The 23,553-nt window shown below is 39.4% G+C and overlaps 1 protein-coding gene across 50 annotated transcripts in view; it reads left to right on the plus strand.

The window, feature by feature from the left end:
• The window catches only part of RIMS1 (regulating synaptic membrane exocytosis 1), a 228,884-nt gene that overhangs the window by 123,645 nt on the left and 81,686 nt on the right, over window positions 1-23,553 (plus strand). For 15 of the 50 annotated variants that reach the window (XM_083606986.1, XM_083606965.1, XM_083606996.1 and 12 more), the window contains 11 exons: window positions 378-501; window positions 4,153-4,199; window positions 5,659-5,771; window positions 7,283-7,413; window positions 8,538-8,709; window positions 8,818-8,974; window positions 11,066-11,137; window positions 13,845-14,001; window positions 16,321-16,446; window positions 19,540-19,602; window positions 22,443-22,532. In XM_083606986.1, coding sequence (XP_083463112.1) covers window positions 378-501; window positions 4,153-4,199; window positions 5,659-5,771; window positions 7,283-7,413; window positions 8,538-8,709; window positions 8,818-8,974; window positions 11,066-11,137; window positions 13,845-14,001; window positions 16,321-16,446; window positions 19,540-19,602; window positions 22,443-22,532 — 1,252 coding nt within the window. Of the gene's footprint in view, window positions 1-377; window positions 502-4,152; window positions 4,200-5,658; window positions 5,772-7,282; window positions 7,414-8,537; window positions 8,710-8,817; window positions 8,975-11,065; window positions 11,138-13,844; window positions 14,002-16,320; window positions 16,447-19,539; window positions 19,603-21,276; window positions 21,355-22,442; window positions 22,533-23,553 lie in introns of all 50 variants that reach the window. The other 35 variants (XM_083606997.1, XM_083607007.1, XM_083606970.1 and 32 more) reach the window with 8 other exon arrangements.

Genomic DNA, 23,553 nt, shown 5'->3' on the forward strand with positions numbered 1-23,553 from the left:
AATAATAATAATAATAATAATATATTATTTATACCCCTTCCATCTGGCTGGGTTTCCCCAGCCACTCTGGGCAGCTTCCAACAAAAGATTACAAATACATTAAAACATCAGTCATTAAAAACTTCCCTAAACAGGGCTGCCTTCATATGTATAGACTGTGGATAAACAAATCAGAATGGATGCTAAATAAAGAGCAGGCACTGTATAACTTCTACACAAGCTTTCTGCAAATTTATCAGGATGAATATTCAATAAACTGGCCATCTGTAAGCATGGAAAAGAAAGCTATCTTTTTTTTTTTTTTTTGTAATGGTGTGTGTTTGTGCCAAGTGATATGAAAGGCAGGAGAGGAAACCTCCCTTGTGTTTACATTCAAGGTGATGAAGTTCTAGAATGGAATGGCAAACCGCTTCCCGGAGCTACCAACGAAGAAGTTTACAACATTATTTTAGAATCAAAATCAGAACCTCAAGTTGAAATTATTGTTTCAAGGCCTATTGGGTAAGGTTCGAATCACTCATTTTGTAAATGCACAATGTTACATGTGGAATCTTGCCTCCGCCACCCCACCCCCTGGTCATAACTATGTAAGCGTTTCTCTGTGTGACTCAGTCTATGCACACACACACATACATTCCCCCTCTCAATCTTCTCTCTCTCTCTCTCTCTCTCTCTCTCTCTCTCTCTCTCTCTCTCTCTCTCTCTCACACACACACACACACACACACACTTTTCAGACATTTCTCAGTAGAAAGTAAAGGAGATGGGTTAACTTGGAGGGCTCCCCCAACCCAGGGGTGAAGAAAGGCGTTGTGACACCTGGGGCGGGTGTCACTAGGTAGGGCGCATGTGCAGCATCACTACGTACGATGCATGCGCCGTACGTAGCGAGGTCACACATGCGCTGTGTAGCGGTTTGCAGCTGGTGCCGCTCAACCACCGTACAGGTGGTGCTGGGATCCCTCCGTCGCCGCTGCAGCCATCCGGCAAACCGCTATGTACAGCACATGCATGTGACGTCACACATGCGCTGTACTTAGTGGTTTGCCGCCGGTGCCAGGATCCTATGCTTGTGGCTACAGCCGCGAACAGAGGATTCTCCACATGCGGCTGCAGCGGCACGATGGCTGCTCGCACTGCCGCGAGCCCCCGCAGGGTGACTTCTTGTCACCCCCGCAGACATGGAACCTGGGGTGTACCACCCCCACCCCCGCTGTGACGCCACTGCCCCAACCCATGTCACCATTTCAATCTCCTTTTAGTTTGTGGAAGGCAAATGTTGCTAGAGGAGCCTTTTGTATTCATGAACTTCCATCCCCCAACACTCATTTTAGAATCCTGATTTTCCATGAATGCATAAGGCTTCATTTTGCAGCTTGTCTGCTTTCACGAGCTGGAAAGTGATGAAATTAGTGACGGAAGAGGGGCACAGCTTGCATGCTTATCCTCACCGGATGTCTACTTTCCTCTACATTAGGAATGCCGGAAGAGGGCTATTGTTGCCATAATATATGCACATAGTTATTTTAAGAATAAATAAAACGGAAAAGGACTGAAGGGGTGCAACCACTGTTAAGTGGATTGACCTCTTGAGAAAACCACATTGCTCTGTATAGAGGTTGGGCAGGGATGTGCGTCGTTTTAGGAGTTGTAGCTAAAACTATAAATATAAGGGGGAGGGATAGGGTTTGGGATTTTTAATAATTATTGGACACAGGTTCCACAGGTGTCACAGCATTCTCCTTCAGATTTTGCTAAATCCGTGTAATCACACAAATATTGCAGCCACGAGGTCAGACATGGCAAAAATAAATAAATTACCGTTTCCCACACTACTTTGGATTAATTTCTTATTACATGTTACATTTATTTATGTGTCATGTTTATTTATATAAAAGTGGAGGGTTGGGTTTCTGTGGCATTACTGTGGCACAGACAACAGTTCCCTGGATTCTGTGCAGCCCACAATGCTTCTTTGTTTCTGTGCGAGAATAATCAAGGCAGAAAGTGGCTTGCCCATATCATGCAGCTTAAAGCTATTGAACAAGTCTCTATGCACCATATTTCGATATCATCCACACATGCTATGCCTAAGACCCCTGGCAAGGACTAGCAAAATCTCATGCTGCCAGGGGCTTTATAGATTCTGGTGAATCCCCAGCATAAAATGATGGTAAATCCCCACCCAAATGTAAAACTAAAATTTGTGGATGAAGGTAAAAATTCTTGTGATATACAATCAAAACTGCTCAAGGGCAAACAAAATCTTTTTGGACTGGGAGCCACTAATAGGAAGCATGTTTTGCTGTTTCAGTGGCTAATGTATAAGAACTGCATGTAAATCCCACATACATCATATGTGGGAAAGCTTTGGCCCTCCAGATACTGCTGAACTACAGCTCCCATCATTGCTTACCATTGGTTAGGCTTCCTGAGGCAGATAGGAGTTGTAGTTCAGCAACATCTAGAGGGCTAAATGTTCTCCACATCTGCTGTACAATGCCCATTCAGAAGTAAATCCTACTGAGTTCAAGGGTGTTTAGAATTGCAGCCCTATTTAGGGATATATCAGTTTTTATGTGTATTGTATTTCCATGTGTTATTATTCCATGCGTTATTATTCCATGTATTATTATTACCTTTTTTATTATTTTTTACCTTTTCCATATTTTCTTGGTTTTTTTCTTTGTTATTGTAAGTTTTTTTCATAGGCTTCATTCAGCAAACTCCTTGAGACGCGTGTATAAAAACTTCTAGTGAGTTACACAATTTGTGTCATTTTCAAAAAGGGAGAAGTCAGAATCACTAGCTGTAGATAGCTGTCACCCTTCTGTTCTCCAACATGTTTCCCTTTGTTGTAGTAGTAGTAGTAGTAGTAGTTTGGATTTGATATCCCGCCTTTCACTCCCCTTCAGGAGTCTCAAAGCGGCTAACAATCTCCTTTCCCTTCCTCCCCCACAACAAACACTCTGTGAGGTGAGTGGGGCTGAGAGACTTCAGAGAAGTGTGACTGGCCCAAGGTCACCCAGCAGCTGCATGTGGAGGAGCGGAGACGCGAACCCGGTTCCCCAGATTACGAGACTGCCGCTCTTAACCACTACACCACACTGGCTCTCAAAAATCACACACACTGTGTGATTTTACAAATATTGTGGAACATCCAACATCAATAGTAACCTGATAGTGTGTTCATATTGAAGTTGCTGCCTGTGTTGTAATCATTGTCAAAACCAAATGTACGTTAGTGCTGTGTCCCTTAGGATCATCAAGTTCTATTGTAAATGCCAGCTTTACTAATGGAAAAAAAGGAATCACGTTTGGAAATTAGGAAGGGGGAGGGAAAAGTTTCATGAATGGGGTGCGGGATTTTGTTATACTTACCTTACTTTTGAGGTGGCCAAAGTTTTCTGTGAATGTCCTTTCATTCTACAAATCATCTCTCTGGTGCTGGAATTTTCAGCCTTCCTAGGTGTCTGTAACTTAAGAAAATCTCAGCTGGGCTTTCCTGCAAGAGACTGCATACATTGCTCCTGATTTATTGTTGTTTTTGTTGTTAAATGTGATCTTTTCACTTTTAAATATATTAGTGCAGGGAGGTTGTTGTTTTTAATGGATTTTTTTGCTGAAACAAAATCAGCAAGTGCTCCAATCCCAGGGGTTTCCCACTCTTCAGCTAAAACCTAGATGATGGTGTCATAAAGTATCACTCCCTGTAGGGCTTTCTCAGATCAGGAAATACAGGCACCCAGGGAGGCTGCAGGCTACTAGAGAAATGTGTAATGGAAAGAAACACACACAGTGCCCTCATCTCTCTCAGCCCTGTGCCATCAAATTCTAAAGAAAATTGAAAGACATTCTAAAGCTTCCTGGAAATGAAGAAGGAAGATGAAGCCTCTTTTGCAAAAAAAAAAAAAAAACAGAGGATAGGTTTCGGCATAGCACTATGAGAGAAAAAATAAAGAAAAAACAACAATATATCTAACAAAGATGTATCAAAGACCTGTAAGTGGGGGATTTTTCAGGGCCATGAGTGAAAATCTGGGGGTAATTATTGTTGAAAATTAAGTAATTACCTCCCTCTAAAATTAGTCCATGTATTTGTTTTGTAGAGAAGTTGTTCAGGTTTTTCTAATTTTTCTATACCTCTTTTAGTGACATTCCAAGGATTCCCGAGACTTCTCATCCTCCACTAGAATCTAGTGAGTATTTCCTTTGTTCTTGCTTATGCTTCGAATGAAATAAAATAATTTAGAAGAATATATGCAGCATTATGCAGTCTGTAAGCACAATCTTTGTCTAAAACTACTCTTGATACCACTGGGTTCAGTCCACAAAACGTTGGTGCTGATATGCCTACACTTTCAATAGTGAGAACTCTCAAATGTCACCACCTGAACGGATGGTTTGAATTCACTTCCAGTTTAGACAAGAAACTAGCTAGATCATTTCTTCTGTGGTGTGGTAAAATTCCACATAAAAATGAAGCTTTGACAAAAAAGAGTTTTTCCGTGAGAAAATGTAACTTAGGGTCTTCCTGCGCCATCATTTCCCTGAATTGCAAATGTGTATTAACTTTCCCTCTAGGTTGTGTTTCAGTTGCAAAAACTGAAGAATATTCAGCATCTGTTGTGTGGTATATAGTTGCACAATCATATTGCACATGAATATTTGTGAAATTTAGGGTGATATCCAATGTTAGTTCTCATCCCATCAAGTTCAGTAAGTTTGCTCAGAGTACAACTTAGCTGAATATCACTCTTAGTGATATTATTCTCTGAACACCTTTAGCATTCCACTGCCAACTTTATTTCTGATTAACAAATGGTGACAACAGTACTCCCTCCCACATCTTATTTATTTATAAAATTATTTATGAGGCAAATTTTGGCCGAAAAAAATGACCCCCAAGGCAACTTGCATTTTGAAAACCTTTTATTTTAAAATTTATTTTAAAATGAATTTAAATTTATTTTAAAATGAATTTAAATTTATTTTAAAATCTTTGACGCCTATATTACTCTCCAAGTTTTAGCAAAGAATGTCTTGCCCATTCTTACTCTTTTTTTATTACTATACTGTACCGAGTATATTCTCCCCTGTAGCGAGATTATCTGTCCCCTTGATATTGGATGGAATATTGACATTGAAAATAGCCTCAGGATTATTACTTGACTGACCAAGTGGAAAGGCTATCAGTTTTCTTATTTTGTTTTTGCATCTGCTCAAAATCAAATGTTTTGTTGAAAATCCATCATTCAATGACATTTATCAGAATTTTCATTTTTTCCCCTTCCCTTTCCTGCTCCTCACTTTTTCTATCATTTTCCTTTCTATAAAGATTTGAAAATAAATAAATGTGCAGCTATGGAAAATGGGCTACAAAGGGAAGGTACTTTGTTTCTTTTACCATCACCATCATTGCTGTTGTTATTTTGGCGAAGACCCTTTTGTCACCCTCCCCTCATTTATTTTGAAAGAGAATCTTCTTTCTCATGTAGAATAGTCAACCCATTGGTTTCGGCATCTCAGAGTAGTTGGTTCAGTGTGTGCAACGCTACATGTTAAAAGCAGCAGCAGTAATGAAATTGTTTTTGGTGTATCTTACATTAAACTGTTGTCTCTTCCCCCTCACATTCTCCCCCCCCCCAATCCTTACAGGTTCTAGTTCATTTGAATCTCAAAAAATGGAACGGCCGTCAATTTCTGTTATTTCCCCTACTAGTCCTGGAGCCCTAAAAGATGCTCCACAGGTCCTGCCTGGGCAGCTCTCTGTAAGTACAAAATGGTGTTCACCGGCAGCACATTTCGTTTGCTGTTTTTGTTCAGGTATAGGTTACAAAACTGAGCAGATTAGGAGGAAAATGTCAGTGAAAATTTTAGCCTTTCCTTTTTGTTTTTTATTTGATGTCTGCGCAGCCTAAAGTGTATGCAGAAAATGTTCTTATTGACATTTTGGAAGCAATGCTTTTGTATGAACGTTCATCACTAGATCATCCAGTGATGACTTAGATGTATGCATAAGCTATCCCAGATATAACACCACACATACAACTTCCACATTACCTCCTATCCTCTTGATTTCTCCACACTTGATTGCTGCGCAGTCAGATGTGTGAACTGACTCAATGAAAACACCTCCACGTATAGCAGGGCTGGTTCTACAATGCAGCAAGTTGTAGGAGGGTAGATGAAGGTGAGAACTGGTGTGGCAAGACTTTGGCCCTAGTAGTGGGTGGGGGAATCATTTTGGGCAGCAAAATGTACTGATCTGGGGTAGCTTATTTACACATGCAAGTCATCCCTTGATATAACAGTCATCAATTGATAAACATGCATTAATAAGAACATAATAAGAGTTCTCCAGGATCAAACGAAAGGTCCGTTTAAGTTTGACATCCTGTTTCCCACATTGGTCAAGCAGATGCCTTTGGACAGCTGGCAAGTAGAGGCTGAAGACAACTGCCCTCTGCCGTTGTTGCTCCTCAGCAGCTACTGGTCAGTGGCATCCAGGTTACCTGAAAGATCTCCTCATTTTATCCTCTTTAGAGGTCTTGTGCTTCAATCAACCGCTTAGGCTGGCAGAATTTGCATTACAACAGATGCCACATAATACCTGTTCCACTTTTGTAAGAATCGAAACTCCCTGCTTATTGATATCAAACAGGCCCTTTCAATGTACTCTGTTCCGCACTGGGTAAAAACGTTATTGTATAGACAAGCGTACCCAGATGTTTAGAAAGTTCACACATGCTTTTCAATTGTCTTTTAAATCTGTAAACTCTCTATACTGTGCCTGTTACAAGGGGGGGAATTGCTGTCTGTTTTAGCTTTTCGTTGATCTTAATTACTGTGTTTTATATCATACCTGCCCTGTAAACTGTCCAGGGATATAGCCATCATGACTATTCACCATTAACAGGCTCATCCTCCATGTCTAACCCTCTTTAAGGCATCTGAGCTTGTGACCATCACTGGTTTCCTTTGGTATTGAATTCCATAAATTAATTAAATGCTATGGGGAAAAATACCATTGTCTGTCCCGAATCTTCTGCCCATCAATTTCAGTGGATCATGCCCAGGATCTTATCAATTAATCAAGTATATTGTGGCTAGGCTTAAGGGAGGAGTGGATATTTAAATTTACAATACTGTATTTTACTTTTGCCATTTTAAAATGAGCATATTTTTACCCCAGCTCAAGTCTCAAGGATCTGATTGGATATAAATCCAAATGAATGCATTTTCTAGACTGATAACTTACAATTGTTTTATAACATTTTAGGTAAAGCTTTGGTATGATAAAGTTGGGCATCAGTTAATAGTGAATGTTCTTCAAGCAACAGACCTGCCACCCAGAATAGATGGACGCCCGAGAAATCCTTATGTAAAAATGTATTTCCTTCCGGACAGAAGGTAGCTCTTTAAATTAAAAACATGCTGAAAAAATAGTTTGAAAGAATATACTGTATTGCTATATGTTTATATGCTTTTCTAAAATAGCCATGAAAAATCAATCTATGCATGGCTCTATATTTAGAGTAATTTACTCCAGTCTCCTCATGGAGATTCCTCATGTTCTAAGGGCCATCTTTGAATAAGGGTTAATACCGTGAACTGTATATTTTATTGGGGGAGCAGTTAGAATCCTTTTTGATGGAAGGGATTTCCATTTCCACAATGGAAAGTTATCCTGGCCCAAGAAAAGAATATTCACCACACCACATCTTCCCTTCCAATGTTATCCCCTTTCCCCTCTTCAACCTTATGGGTGGAGCTGATTTTTCCATTTATCTGTCCCTTTCCCATTAAGTGTGTGTGTGTGTGTGTGTGTGTGTGTGTGTGTGTTGATAGATAGATAGATAGATAGATAGATAGGTGATAGGTAGGTAGATAGATAGATAGATAGATAGATAGATAATACAGTAAAAGTATTTTTGTCCATTCCTTGGTCTTTTATTTTGAGTGCAACTTTTGTACCAAACACTCAACCCCTGGCTTGTGTTACTGATAATTCATTCACTAAATGGACTCGGGGGGATGGATAACTTTCATAATGGCTTGGTTCATTTGCCTGCCCCTTAGTCCTTCCACTCACTTAGGGGCTGAAACTCAGTGGTACAGCATCTACTTTGATTACAGAAGGCCCCATATCCAATCCTTGGTATTTCCAGGTAGGATTAGGGGAAAACCCTGCCTGATGATCTGCAGAGAAGCTGCCAGTCAATGTATACAAGGCTGAGGTAGACGGAACAGTGGTCTGACTCAGTTTAAGGCAGCTTCCTATGTTATAGTTTCTGGACAACCTGAATGTCCCCTTTCAGCCCTTTTGACTGCTGAGTGTTCTTGGCCTGGCAGCACTGCTCTGTGGCTGAGAAACAAGGCCACCAGTCAGCTGAGTAGTGCTCCCTTACCTCACTTTGCAGCTACCAGGGGTAGCCCAGCAGAATAAGTATGGTAGTAGTAGGGGGTGAGTCAGAGGTCTTGCTTCCTGCATTGTGATTTACAACAATGTTTTGTTTTTTGTTTGTTTGTTTCAGTGATAAGAGTAAGAGGAGGACCAAAACGGTAAAGAAAAGCTTAGAACCAAAATGGAACCAAACTTTTCTCTATTCCCACGTGCACCGTAGAGATTTTAGAGAACGGATGTTGGAGATCACGGTTTGGGATCAGCCCAGAGTGCAAGAAGAAGAAAGTGACTTTCTTGGGGAGGTGAATGCACATACGTTGGCACTGCAAACTAGTTCTGTTTTAGACATGTGACAGGATCTCCAGAGCGTTTTGTTTTCTGTTGATGAAGCTTGCTCCCTTCCCCCACAGATCCTTATAGAGCTGGAGACAGCACTTTTAGATGATGAACCACATTGGTATACGCTGCAGACGCATGATGAATCCTCACTACCTCTGCCTCAGCCATCACCTTTCATGCCAAGGAGACATGCCCATGGTGGAGAAAGCTCTAGCAAAAAATTACAAAGTAGGTCCACGACTCCTTTTTCTTTTGGGCTAGTTTGTTATGATAACAAAGGTGTACTAACATGTGTTAGAACATGTAAGCAGCTGCCTTCTTTAAAGGGTTCCGGAGTTTTACTTGAATAAAAATGGGTGTGAAAATTTCAGCTTGGATCCTAAGATAAGTTTAGGACGTTCACAGAAGAAAGGTTTTCTCACCGCTGCAGCCCTCTGCATCTAGGGGTGGGGAAGAAATTGAGTTCGGTTCACATTTAAAGACTAATCTATGCTTATTACCACTTTCTGAAACAATATGCTTTAGCTGAGATTCCAGCATTGCAGGGGGTTGGACTAGATGACCTTTGGGATGCCTTCAAACTCTACCATTCTATGATTCTGTGATTCTATGCAAACCGAAACATCACTGTGCTTTGAAATTTGCTCTTCTCTGAATTTTGCAGTAAAGTTCTCCAGCCAAGAAACGTGTACAAAAATGCATTGCAGGCGATGACCATTTTAAGTGCGTCCAACTGAAACACGGTCGCCGACTCGTGATCACAAGTCCTAATCTTAGCTTAAGAATGAAAAAGCAAGAAACTGAGAGAAACCAATTGACAGATTCACTGATCCCATTTTGCGACCTACCAAAAGCCTCTCCTGAACTATGTGGGATGTATGCAGGGAGCTGCTGGAGGAGACCCTCTAGAGCAGCCTTTTTCAACCTTGTGTCTCCAGATGTTGTTGGACTACAACTCCCATCATCCCTGACCACTGGTTCTGTTAGCTAGGGATGATGGGAGTTGTAGTCCAACAACCCCTGGAGACACAAGGCAGAAAAGGGCTTCCCTGGAGTGTCTTTTTGGATGTTCACAGGTGGCTACACAGTGAGGGGAAGAAACTCCCCACCCCCAGCAAAAGTTCTCTTACCTTAGGATCCAAGCATTGATAAGCAACAGCGCTGAGCAGCATACACTCCCTCAGTGACCTTTACTGTTTCCATATTAATTCACTTAGCTTATGCCAACTTCGTTGTTGCTAACACAATGTGGCTGTCATCTTCAGTCCAATTTATTTCTAAAGCAGTTTCACTGTATTCAGCAAGTTGGGTCCTGTAAATGTCACTGGAAGATTATGACATTTGATTCTTGGCTGTTGGCACTAATATTCAGTGTATAGCTGTGGCTACTGCATTTGCGGCAATGTATTTGCAACTCTGTACTAAATTTCAAAGTCCAACGAAAGGTCCAAGTTCCTTTGACTTTTAAACAACTTTCAGGACCATGACTGTTCTCTAGCCCAGAAAATGTGTACATTTAATGGGAGTGGGGAACTCAACAGAGTCCAAGAAAAGAAGTCCATGTAAAGCTGAACTTTCAAGCCCTACATGGTTCTTTAGCAGCTAGAAACATTTGATTTCAGGCATGGAATGTAACTTTAGGCTAGGTTGGGTATGGGTTATGAGAGGCCCCTACCAGTCACATGGACCAGGGGAAGGCGGGCTTACATACAAGTTGCTGGAAACTACAAGAGCAGAGTGCTTCTTGTGATTGGTTCCTGCTTGCAGGCTCCTTGTAGGCATCTGATTGGCAACTGTGAGAAAGGGATGCTTGACTAGATGGGCCTGATCCAGCATGCTGTTCTTACATTATTAACAGCCTCTGACACAATATGGTGACCGTTGCTGAATAATATGGACCCACAACCTTATGGATCATTTTAGTAAGACAATGTTGCACTGGTATGTGAGGCAGAGCAGTCAAGTTCTGCCCCTCATGGCAGGCATTTAATTACATTTTTCCACAGCTATGCAAGTTACTGTTTGCACTGCTGTAGATAATGTCAGCCTACTCATCCAGGCTGGCACGGTTTTTTTTATTTCAACAGAACTTGCAGTAAGTATACTTGGGACTGGTGCTGTTACCCAAGTACTATGTCTCCTTTCTGAGCCATTTTACAATAGTTTTTAATATATATATATATATAAAATCTTGTTTTTAAATATGAATGCATCCCATATTTGACTCTCCATAATGACAAGAATCTTTACTTAAACTTATTTCTGCCCTTTACAAAAGAACCAAGTATACAGGTATCTATTTGCCTTACTGTTGCACAGGATCTCAGCGAATCAGTGATAGTGACATCTCAGATTATGATGTTGATGATGGTATTGGAGTAGTTCCTTCAGGTGCGTGGGTGAAGAGCATGGTCCTACATCCTTTGCTTTTGCTTCTTCCTTTCCCCTTCCAGTTTGGTTTTCTAGAGTTTTCAAAGATGATGAATTGGGAGATTATGTTTTCTAGAAAGTAGTTTGATTCTTTATTCCATGGTGAACCTTTTTAAAAAATCTGTATTGTGTATTAATTGCATTTATGTATTATGCATTAATAAGAAATGTTTATATCCTGCCTTTCTACTGCATCAGGGTTCCTTACAGCAGTTTAAAACACAATAAAATCTAACAAAAATCAATCGGACAAACAATAATAAAAAGCAACAGCAACAGTGGCATGGCAATCTTGATATTTCTGTTTATACAGCTAATAAAATTGTGGATATTACAAGGGTAGAAGCTATTTTTCTGTGCATAAGAAAAAATGCAAAAAATAAAAAATGTAATTAAAATGTCTAACTGAAACATATTGTCCATTTGATGCATTTGCTCTTGCTTATATCTTAGACAGGTTCACCATAGAATATATTGAAAATGCATGACTGTATATTAAGTGCATGAAGCATGGCTATATATTTTATAATTCTCATAAGCACTCACAAGTTATCATTATCCAAAATGTGTGCATAGAGGGAGACTCTCAGTTGTTACACAGAGACAAAGATAAAAATTGCTCAACAGTGCTGCAGGTTCTGAGAATATTTCTTCTGCTGCCAATCACCTGCCTGAACAAGAAAAGCAGCTTGAATTGTTAAAATATTTTTGTGATCAGCTGCAGTACTAATTTTCAAAAGCCTTCCATCTTTACTATTTTACTATGGTTGTCTAGTATTGTGGCCAATTTAATCTTGACGTGTGTGTGTGTGTGTGTGTGTGTGTGTGTGTATATATATATATATATATATATATATATATATATATATATATACACACACACTTCTTTGAACATGACACGTCTAGTATGATGTAGTTTGCCTATGTCTAGAAACTCATTTTAATATTACTTACAAGAGTTGCTAATCACATTAAAGATGGCAGTGAAGTTCTCTTTAACTAGAGATTCAAGAAGGATGACAAAAATAGTAACTTAGGCCATTTTTGACAATTTTTCTGGAACAGTACTTGAGCACAACTGCATAAATTACCCCATTAGCTTCAACAGCGGGACCTGAAAAATTTGAACGTTGTTTTATATTTTACTGACTAACTGAGTACCAATGCCCCTAGGGAGTTTAATAGTGACTTTTAATGAAAGAAACATACAGTTTCCTTTTTCTGTACTTAGGTTTTCTATGTATGTGTGTGAATCCCTGGTTTTCTCCAAGATAAGAATGTGGTTCAATTAACGTCAGAGTAATTGAAACTGTGAGAGGGTGCCCGTCCCGTCCTGGTCATTCTCAGCAAGTTTTCTACACACAACACTCTGCATCTTCCATTCCACATAGCTGTCACACAAAAATTACAAGAGAGGTGCATGCCATATGCTTTGAATGTATACATCTTCGGAACGGTTCCCTGTAATCTCCCTTGTTTCCTGGCTCAAATCCGAAGTCCCCTATGGATCCTTCATGTAGCTTTTCTTCTAACTAAAGGGGGCTAATTTAAAGAGCTTGAGCTGCTGCTTTCTTGTCATGCTATCAACTTGGTCTGAGGGACTTCATTTAATACAGGGGTAATCTATGTGGCCCCCCCCCAGATACTGCTAACCTCTAACACCCATCATCACTGCCTTTTGGTCAAGCTGTGAGGGGCTGATGGGAGTCATAGTTAAATAATGTCTGGAGGGCGCCACATTGCTAATCCCTGATTTAAAATAACTGGCCTTTTTTCTCTCGGGGAAGTTTGACTATTGAATGGGGGCCTTTTCATCTTCTGGAAGAAGAGGGTTTTCTGTGCAGTTCAGCGGTGTGTGTCCCCCACCCCCCACCCCACTACAGGAAGACAAAATGTTACTTCCAATATTAAACTATAGGTGGGTTTTACTACCTAAATGGGAAGTATAATCTGTGTTTGCCTTTGGCTCTTAGCTAATAAAATAGTTTTCTAACTTGATGGCATATGGGTACCTTTCTCTTAGACTTGGTTCTTTTTGCCTATCCAGTTTTGTTCTGTGGTGTTGGGCCTCTGGCTAACAATAATTAGTAGTGACATCTTTATGTTTCCTTGAATGTAAAGAAAGTTCTGTGGATCATTTTATATGAAGCAACGTTGGGTCAAATGACTTGTGTACCATACTCATGTCAGCAGATAATTTAAATGAAACTGAAACAGAGGCTTCAATTCTAAAACAATTTACTCATAAGCAATTCCATAGACTGGATGAATTGAATAAATCAGTATGTTTCAGTATTGCAGCCACAAATGCATAGATTTCATTTAAAAAGACTGAAGAGCTGAAAAAGTGACGCTTGTGGCAAATAATACCTAACCCTGTAGGTATTATTTCTGCTCCTATTCACTTTCTCACCTTTGGGAATTTTGCAGTCTTGCACGTAAATTCTCCTGTATGTATGTCTGTACCTTTCCCCCCATATTCGCATTACATTTAAATATAATGCTAATTGTTAGCCCTGATTGCATGACATTTCAGGATTTTCACAAGTTGCACAACTCTGAAAATCTTGTAATCAATAAAGAGATGTTTTCCTGAAAAGACTAGTCCAGATATGAACACTTGCCATTTCTGACCTGAACTAATTTCATTTTGTTGCACTTCTACCAGTAGGCTATAGGTCTAGCACTAGAGAAAGTAAATCTACAACGTTAACTGTGCCAGAACAGCAAAGAACAACCCATCATCGTTCACGATCTGTATCTCCTCACCGTGGTGACGATCAGGGCAGGACCCGTTCTCGTTTACCAAATGTGCCATTACAGAGGTAGGCTTCAAAATATAGCTGCTTTCATCATCAACACACATTGGGCAGACTCCAGCCAAAGCCGAGCTCTTTTTAGTTCCATTTATTATCGTTGGGAGAGTTGTTAACATGTGTGCTTAAGACTCTCCCGCTCAAATCGAGATAACTTTGAAAAGGGCTTAACTTTGGCCGGATTGTCTCCATTGTGATTAAAGAAATGTGAAGGTGATGTTTTCCTTGGGCAGCTGCACATGAAACCCCTGCATGGTCACTTCCGCACTATGACAACTGCCTCTAGGATGAGCCATGTGTCAGCCATGCAGAGGCTCCTTGCTTAATTGTGCAGCTGTCTTAAGGAAATACTAAATGTTGAGTTTTCCTTAGTGAGTTTGTGGAGAATGTGAAAGCATAACAGAAAGAAAAGCAGCTCTTCAGTCTAAAAAGATGATTATATTAAGAGATAAATGGGCATTTCACTTTAAGCTACCAATGATATTTTCCCCATTTTCATGGAACAAAGGAGATCTCTAGGGTAGCCAGACAAAGAAGACCCTGTGCTCTGCCTTGTAGTTTTGAAAAGAAAATGGATAAGGAAGAATGGAAAGAAGTGAGCTGCTGAGGAGGGGAGATGTTTAGGTATGTTTTCATACCCTGGTGAAAATGAGAGGGAATAGTTTGACAGATGGTAGAGGGAGCCAACCTGGTGCCCTCTAGATGTTGGACTGTAACTCTTATAAACTATAGTTGGCATGGCCATTGGTCAGGGATTATGGAAGTTATAGTCCAACAACATTTGAAAGACACAATGTTGACTATCCCTTGTACAGAAGAGGAGGGAGAGATCATGTCACAACAAAAGGAGGTAGGAAATAACTTAGCAAAATTCCAGTGAAGTTGGATATTATGGAAGACAAATACTTAAAGGAAAAGGGTGTGGGTGACAGAAGAGAACTGGACTCTGATATTTCCCAGCATATTGGGGAGCTAAGGAGAGAAACTGATGGATCAGACAATAGATTATAAATCAGATAAAAAAATTATCAGAAAGTTCTGCGGCCTATCAGTTTCTTTTAGGGCAAAAGCTATTTAGTATTGTAGACTACTCTCTTTTTTTAGAATATAAATCAGTGTGAGCATCTATAGTCTTCTAGCAACTAAAAGAAAATCCACACAAACCATCACATTTAGCTGGATTTGTGTTGTAGCGTACCTAATACTAGGTCTCCAAACATGACAGGTTTTTCCAGACAGCTCACCACCGTGAAGCAATCCTGTATTGCACAAATCAAAGAAACGACTACACAAGGGGATGTTTTGTACAGCTCACTATGCTCTGTATTAATATTAACTGTTAATTACTACTAATTATTCTTAAGTGACAGCTTAGTATTTGCAAGATATAGGCTTAAATTTTCCCCTCTCACCTTTCCTAAAAACATCTTTAAGAAGTCAGTTGTCACAACTTCCATCCTTTCTCCTCCTTGTCTCCCACCTTGTTTACTCATAAGTCACAAACATTGCAGACAGATAGTCTGTGTCACTATGAAAAGCAAGGGCATACACCAGCCACCATGTACATGGTGTATGGGTGTTGATGTTTTTATGCATGCATCCACGGAGGCCAGTTTGGTGTAGTGGATAGTGTGTTGGACTTAGACTGAGAATTCCCCCTTAGCTGTCAAAGCTCTTTGGATGGCCTTGCATCATTCCCTGTCTGTCAGCCTAACCTATGCCACAGGATTGTGGAAAGTAAACTGGGCAACTTAGTGGGGCAGGAAGAATAAACACCTCCTCAACTCTTGGGGGGAAGCACAGAATAAAAAGGAAATAAATGTATTCTAACGGGCTGGTTCTCACAGGAACAAATACATTGTTATTGCCTGTAATACCTGGCATATAAGGCTACCTGGCATATAAGGCATATAAGGCATAAAATGAGGCCTTGTATAGTTCTTTTGGTATAGTAACTGAAAGGGATTTATAGTTTCTTGATACAGATGATTAGGCTGTCCAGAAACAGCAGCTCAGTTATTTTCTTAACGGCATAGAACACAGTAGAGAATGAAAATCGCTAACCAGGAAGGAATATAATTTCCTGCTCATGGTTCTTTCTGTGCTCAAAAGAAGGCAGAGCTATAATTTCCCTCTCACAGTTCTTTCTGGCAATGTGGATTTTTTGCATCGCTTTTTGGGTATTCCTCCATTGGTGTTGGGGTGGGGAGGACTTGCTTCCAATTCATCAGCCTTGACCATTCCTGTTAAATGTCTGGGAAACCTTGATTAAACAGTGATAAGAAAAAACATGGTCAAACACATGTGTGCTTCTATGAACATTTCCAGGAGTTTAGATGAAATTCATCAAATGAGAAGATCACGTTCTCCAACTAGACACCATGATGCCTCCCGAAGCCCAGTTGACCGCAGGTCCAGAGATATGGATAGTCAGTATTTGTCAGATCAAGAAAGGTATGTTTGCCACTTTAAGAGTGTGAATCTGTAGTAATATATATCTGTGTATTTTAAAACATATTTTTTGCTGGTGTTGAAATGTGCTTTATACTGTCTAGAACTATGAGCTTTATATTATCTGGACTACGAGGTGGGAAATAGTCTGACAGTAATCAAATAAGAAGCAAAGCATTATTCTAATCAGTAGTGGAGTCTCATTAAAAATAATTGATTTTATGTCCACAGTGCAAATATGGTGAGTAGCATTTAAAAAAAAAAAAGACAAAACTGGAATCTTGCTGCATTTAGTAAGAGCTTTGTTCTTGTGACTTTGCACTTGCAAAAGTAAATTTTGATTCTTTTGCAAACGTTACCATGGACTAGGGTGGTTAATGTTGTTGAACCATTTTAATTCCATGAGGACAAAGATGTTATTGCAGATATAGAAAGATCACACTTTTCTGTAATGCAATAAGTTGCATCTATTTGAGGTGCTGGGCCTTCCTATGCCAACCATATCTACTAGTCAAATAGTGTACTGTATGTCCCAATTATTCCTTTCATTCTTCAGTGATACAGAGCATAGCATAGCTATACATTCTGCTCTGACCATTCAGAACTAGAAGCTGTCAACTTTGAGGATATAGACAGCTGTGTTAATTGTCTCCCACCCGTGGTGGAATTTGGGATGGGAAAGATGCCTCGCTTACCTAGTTATTTTAAAGCAAGGGCAGTATCTACCCATTTACTTGTGCTAGATTGCCAGAATTTAACTTTCCACTTGTGTTAACAAAGAAGTATTTTGAAAATTATCTTGCAGGTTTTTTAAACCTTATTTTAATCAAAAGATTACATGCACACAGACCCACACCCTGGCTATAGTAGACCTCAGAATGATCCAGTTTAGAAGCGGGAGGAGAGGACTGAATGTTGACTTGCGAGGAATTTGACACAATGTGTTGGGTGCCTCGTATCATTTGTGGGGGCCAACATTCGTCTTGAGATAGAATTTAACCCTTGGCTATCACTGAAATTAGACAAATGCTTTCATTCTGTTTCCACTCATCCAAATTTGGATCTTGGTTCTTCTTCAGTATAGCTTGCTTCTCCTTTGTTGCTGGTAATTCTGTATTGTCTCCACCCTCTCTTATTTGTATGTTAGGGTGGTCCAGAGTTATAATTCTGTGGACATAGTGTGGTATATGCTGGCACATTTGTAGTTAATCAGGCAGGACACGGAGGCTCAGTCTGTCAGTCTGTCATAAAGACTACCAGAACACTTCAAACATACCTCAGCTTCACATTCACAGTTGTTCCCTGACTATCTCACTCTTCCTTTCATGTTTCCTATGAAAACATACAGCACCCATGATACCCACGTACAGTCCTAACTTTCCCTTCTAAACCGGAGACGGTGCTTTCTCATTCACCTCTCCTGTCTCCTGGGTGAGATGACAAATGCTGCTGCAGCTTTAAAAATAAAAAGTCATTCAGACCAAAGTCCTACTGGCAGCATAAGATTCTTCAAAGGAGGGGGTTCAGGAAGTGTGAGCCCCTGACATCTTCAGATTCATGGGTGAAGCAAATTAATAACATTGGTGAATAATCTCTAATTCCTAAGAAGCTTTCTTGAGCTAGTACCATTGAATTCAATGGTTCATTAGTTTACAAAGTATTCCATTATTCTTTAACCTGCCCTGTTGAATTACAGTTTTGCATGTGGGATGTTAGGCCTCTTTTGTGTGTGGTATGTTGCACCAGAATCCTATAATGTTAGTAGGACTCTGTTAGGCAACATTCCACCAGATAGTTAAGGCTTTTTTATACAGGATTATTTCTTATGACGTTACTGATCAATCCCCAATGAAATGTATGCTATTGTGACAATAGGACAACACATGGCTCACACATTGACCAGTTTAAACCAGTGCTTTTTTTCTTGGGGACGCAGGAGTCGCATACCCCTAAACATTTTGTGAATCTAAGTTTGGCCTCTTTGAGGGGCAGTATTTCAATATGAGTAGGAAAATGAGAGTACCACTAAACATTTTTTTAAGGGGGAAAAAGCACTGGTTTAAACCATAGTATTTCATATGACTATTTGGTTCTTTTGAAATGGTACATCTTCCTGAGCAGCAAATATACTTTACTCTGGTGAACCTTGGAAATTTATCTCAGTGATTTGTGTTTGGGCAGAATGCAAGTACACAGTGATATGGTTCATTAGTTTTACTTAATCGACTTAATGGTCTTACAGACCTCCCCCTCATCACTTCAAAACATGACATGCCAACCTTGCTTCATTTGGGGGTCCTCCTGGTCTCTCTCCTGAGTGGCGCTGTTGACTTCTGCCTGAAAGTCCTGTCCTAGTGGTCCCACAGCATGTACACGTCTTGTTAAAACTCGTGCTACATGCTGCGCCTTTCTCTTTGCAGTTATTTCATTGTTGCCTGTAATGTATAGCTCCTTACAGTGGAGAGCCACAGGTCTGAATTAGAATGCTATAATGTATATTGAGGACATATTCAGGATGTGTGGTGACAAAATAATAATAACAACAATAATGATAATAATAATAAGTATTTGTGTTTACAAACAAATGTGCATCATTATGCCTATGAATAGATTAGAGGAAGCTTGTAGTGTTGCTATGGCTTGAACTTCCACAGTTTTTTGATTTGGAAGATAAAACTCGTTTTCTTCAATATTTCCTTACTATAAGCATATTGCCTTACGTTCATGAACGGTTTATTTTAGTTGCTTCTATTTAGAAATGCAGAATAACAGGGAAGCTGGTCAGCTGTGAATTAAGAAACGTTCCAGATATTAAAAGAGTTAAACTGCTTTAAAATCTGTTGCAGTTAATACATGTTAATCAGCCAAACTAAAGGATTGTAGCCTTTATTTTAGAATACTGGCCCAGACAGTCAAATATATATATATATATATATGGAGTGTGCTAATATGTCTTTAACTTCTGCTGAGGTAACTATCTCAGTTCAAGCTTTCTGGTTTATTTTATGTTTTCATTTGCATACCATGGCATAATTCATGCCATTTAATGCTTCATATTTATATCTGTTTCATTCATCATCCATCCTGTCTGTGCAGTGAGCTTCTAATGCTGCCCAGGGCAAAACGAGGAAGAAGTGCAGAGTGCCTACATACCACCAGGTAAATACAGGCATTTGGTAACCAAGTTTGGATAGTTCTGGTGTGTGTGTGTTTTCTTTTCTTTTACAAGTCACTTTTGTTTCTGTCAGTCCTCTGCTGTAATATTCCTGTATTAGCAATACTGTATTGAAGTAAAAGGCTATGGTCTAGCAGCTTGATTATTTTTAAACATTTGTTGATATATGTTTATCCTATCTATCAGTGGATAGGATTATAGTGAGCCCAATGTACCCAGACCTGTGGCTTTTTATACATATTTTATATATTCATATGTCCTACAGTGTCTGGATCACAGAGATTAAGTTACTGAGAAGTTTAATGTTTAGAAGTTGAATATTCATACACACCAACTGGTGTCCCTCTGCTGATGAAGACAGAAAAGGGAGGGTGGGAATGCGTTCTGGATTTTGTGGGGTGCAGAGAGGTGGAGGAATCACCAAAAATTGCATCTAACCTCATTACACTGATGTAGGCCTTCCATCAGTGATGGGACATCAGTTGGATACCATCCATTGAATGGAATTATTCAAGAAATGTTGCAAAAGGTCTTCCAATGTATGGCAGTGGTATCAATTTTGCACTGTGTTTATTAATTTTTCCTTTTTAAAAATTTGTGTTTTCATAATTGGTTTTGTGTCTTTCGCATACTGATCGCATTAAGTACTTATAATCAAACACCCTCCCTTGCTAAGAGTCTTTGAGGGCATGGCAATACATACACAGAACTCCTTCAAGGGCCTCCCCTCTCATTTTAGCAAAGGGAACAAGCAAATATACATGACGCTTCTCTGTCTGTGAAAGTGGTCTGGGGAGGCTGCTATTGCAGAAACTCAGTATGAGTACACACATGGCTGTAGACTAGAGCACCTAGCTTCCAACACACTTTAAGCTGTGATGTAAATGTTAAAGCACCGTCCATAAGATATTCCATTATTAGCCAGCACATACTTCCAAAAGTAGTTTGTGATATAGCATAGGACCCTGCTTTTCAAAGAAAAGAAAGTTAAAAATCTCCCTTTGCTAGCCATGCTTAAAGTGGCTCTTTAAATCCTTACCAAGGTGCTGCCTGAGAGGGACCACAAGTTACCTTCCCCGCCTCCTCAGAAGTAAAGGAGCAAGCATAGTACCGAAGGCTGTTCCAGTTATTTTGGCACCAGACACATAAAATCCCACAAGCATTTCTCCCTGGGAGTGAAAATACAATGCTCAATTCCTTAATAATTTGCTACCCTTTCGTGAAGTACAAAATCAGCTGCCTGAGCTGCCTCATTCTGACTAATGGTATACAACCAGCACTAGATCGTTCACAAAATAGGTGATACTAGCTTTAGTGTTATACTAGTACAAGAATGTTCTGGTAATGAGAGAGAGAGGGGGAAAAACCCTCCTGAAGAAGTTGTAGAATTCAGTTGTCTGTAGACCGCTGCTTTACAACCTCTTGTTTCAGCACACCTTACATAGATTCTTAACATTATAACATTACTAAAATTATCCTTAATAGTAGTGGCAATTGTTAACCACACAGCAAATACTGCATAAGAATTGTTACTATTTTTACCTTTCATTAAGTACTGCTTCATCTGTATTTGCATTTATTTATTTAGTTATTTATTTGTTTTGTTTTGTTTCTTGCATGGATACTCTCCATTTCTTTTCTTTTCTTTCACACTCAAGAAATTCTGTTAGGCATTATAAAACACTACCTCCCAAGATGCCTTTATTAGAGAATGGCACTTACTGGAATATTTACAGGTAAGAAATCTGTTAAAAGTTCCCATTAAAGTTCTCACATACATTTCTGAAAATATGCATTCAAGAAAAATATTGGAGCTGCTTCTTACTAAGAATCATTTATAAGCATATACTGTATTATAAAATAAACCTCTCCCAACCAAAACACCGAAAATGCAGCTTGATCGCATTATCATCATAATATCTGGTGCAAAGGAAATGTTCCCAATTTATCTAAGAAATGAAAGGAGGCTAAAGTTGCAGACCTAAACATGTTCACACCCCCACTGAACACAATAGTTGCTACAGCCTTATCTCCCGAATCCCTGCTGCTTAAACCCCACTTAAAAAATCAGTATTTTTATTTAAATTCACTACATATTTTATTTCTTTTTTAAACGTGTGGTTTGCATCCTGTGTGAAACTTACTTTTTTTTCTCTTTTATGAATTATGTTTACTTTGTGAAGCTCAACCCTGCCTGCATGTGTTAAGGCCAAATCAGTGCTTAGTCAGGATATTTCACTTCTTCGTAATTGCCTTAACTCACGAATACCAAGATTTACTGATGGTCTATTGGTTAGGTAAGGTCTCAGTCAAAGTATCCTTTCCTATTCCTGTTAGTTTAGTCCAGTAGATCAACCTCATTGTGAAGTTCGAGACAACTGTGCTCCATCATTTTGTGTTATAGAACTTTTAAGATGAAATAAGTTACAGAGATAATTTTTCAGTGTTTCCTTCCCATTTTTCCCATTGGTTGGTATTTGGCAAGTCTCGTTTTTCCACTGCTGAGGTGCAGTCTTGCCTATTTAATCCATCTTGAGTTGACTTCATGAAACCTCTTAATGGCCACCTTTGATTCCTTTGTTCTTTTATGCAACCAAATTCAGGCATTATCTTTTTAATTTTATTTTAAAGCAAATCTCGGCTCTCTCTCTCTCTCTTTTTCATCCAGCCAGTTCCATTGTATCTTTATTGGACCATTGTTAGTTGACATCTTATGTAAATAGAACATTACTTTATGATTTGATATCTAACATTGTATTCCTTTCTTTGTTTTCTTTTTGTTTTTCTCCTCCTCCTTCCATTGGATGCAATGCACTGGCACTAGTGAACTGCAGCCCTCGCTTGACAGGGCTAGGAGTGCTAGTACCAACTGCTTGAGGCCTGATACTAGTTTGCATTCACCAGAACAAGAAAGGTATAAAATAAAGACTTCTCAATTTCTTGTCATTTGTGCTGGTGCTCCTTATCAGTTTGTTATTTCCCCCCATATCAGTTTTCTATTCATATCCACCTGTTATTATTCATATCTGCTTTGATATTTGTAGACACTTTTGCTCCAATATCCATGCTTATTGTAGGTTGATGTTGCTTATAGCAGCTTTTGGCTTCTTTGGTTCTCTGTCTGTCTGTCTGTCTCTGTCTCACTTTAAAGTCCAAGCTAATGCCATTGTTTGCAGAAGTCCTCAGTATGCTGATAACAACATTTCAGTGTTAATTGAGATACGTAGTTTAACTGAGCACCACTTTTATTGTTTCTTCATCTGAACATGTGGGCTCTATCACATGGGAGCTTTTGTCACAATAAATTTGTTCTTCTTCAAGGAGCTGCAAGACTCTGTTGTTTTCACTTGGTTATCAACATCCATGAACCATACCAGATGTAATATTTCACTTGCAATTCCTTCTTATTCAGCAAATTTTCCCTTTAAAGGAGGCTGGAATCTTGCTGATTCAGGAGGGTGAGTGTGGGTAGCAGAATTGCACCCCAACAGCTGATTGGCACACTTTTCGTTTCCTTTCTACCCATGTGCCACTCCAATTGCTGGGTTCAAACACTGTGGGATTGGATTCATTGTGTTTCACGTTGTTTTTCCTTAAAAAAAAAATAGAGCTGAGTTTGAAATGTTTGAAAACATTCCCCGCCCCCAAAAACAGTTTAAAGATACTTTTTGTAATCAAACACTATTGGTCAGAATCATTGTCAGATGTGATTGTGGCTCTGTATGGAAGTGTTTGAATTCAACAGTATTTCTTCATAACTAGATACAGATATAGATAGTGTGCCTTGAGTTATTTGTCCTGCAAACACTGAATGTAGAAGAAAGCAGGTGTTGTCATGGAATTCTCAATAGGCCAACACGCATGTGATTAAAGAATGGTCTGAAGGCACCTGAAGTGGTTCCTGCCTAGATGAGATACTTCCTGGGAACCATCTG

The sequence above is a fragment of the Podarcis filfolensis genome, assembly GCF_964270895.1.
Source record: "Podarcis filfolensis genome assembly, chromosome: 3".
NCBI lineage: Eukaryota > Metazoa > Chordata > Lepidosauria > Squamata > Lacertidae > Podarcis > Podarcis filfolensis.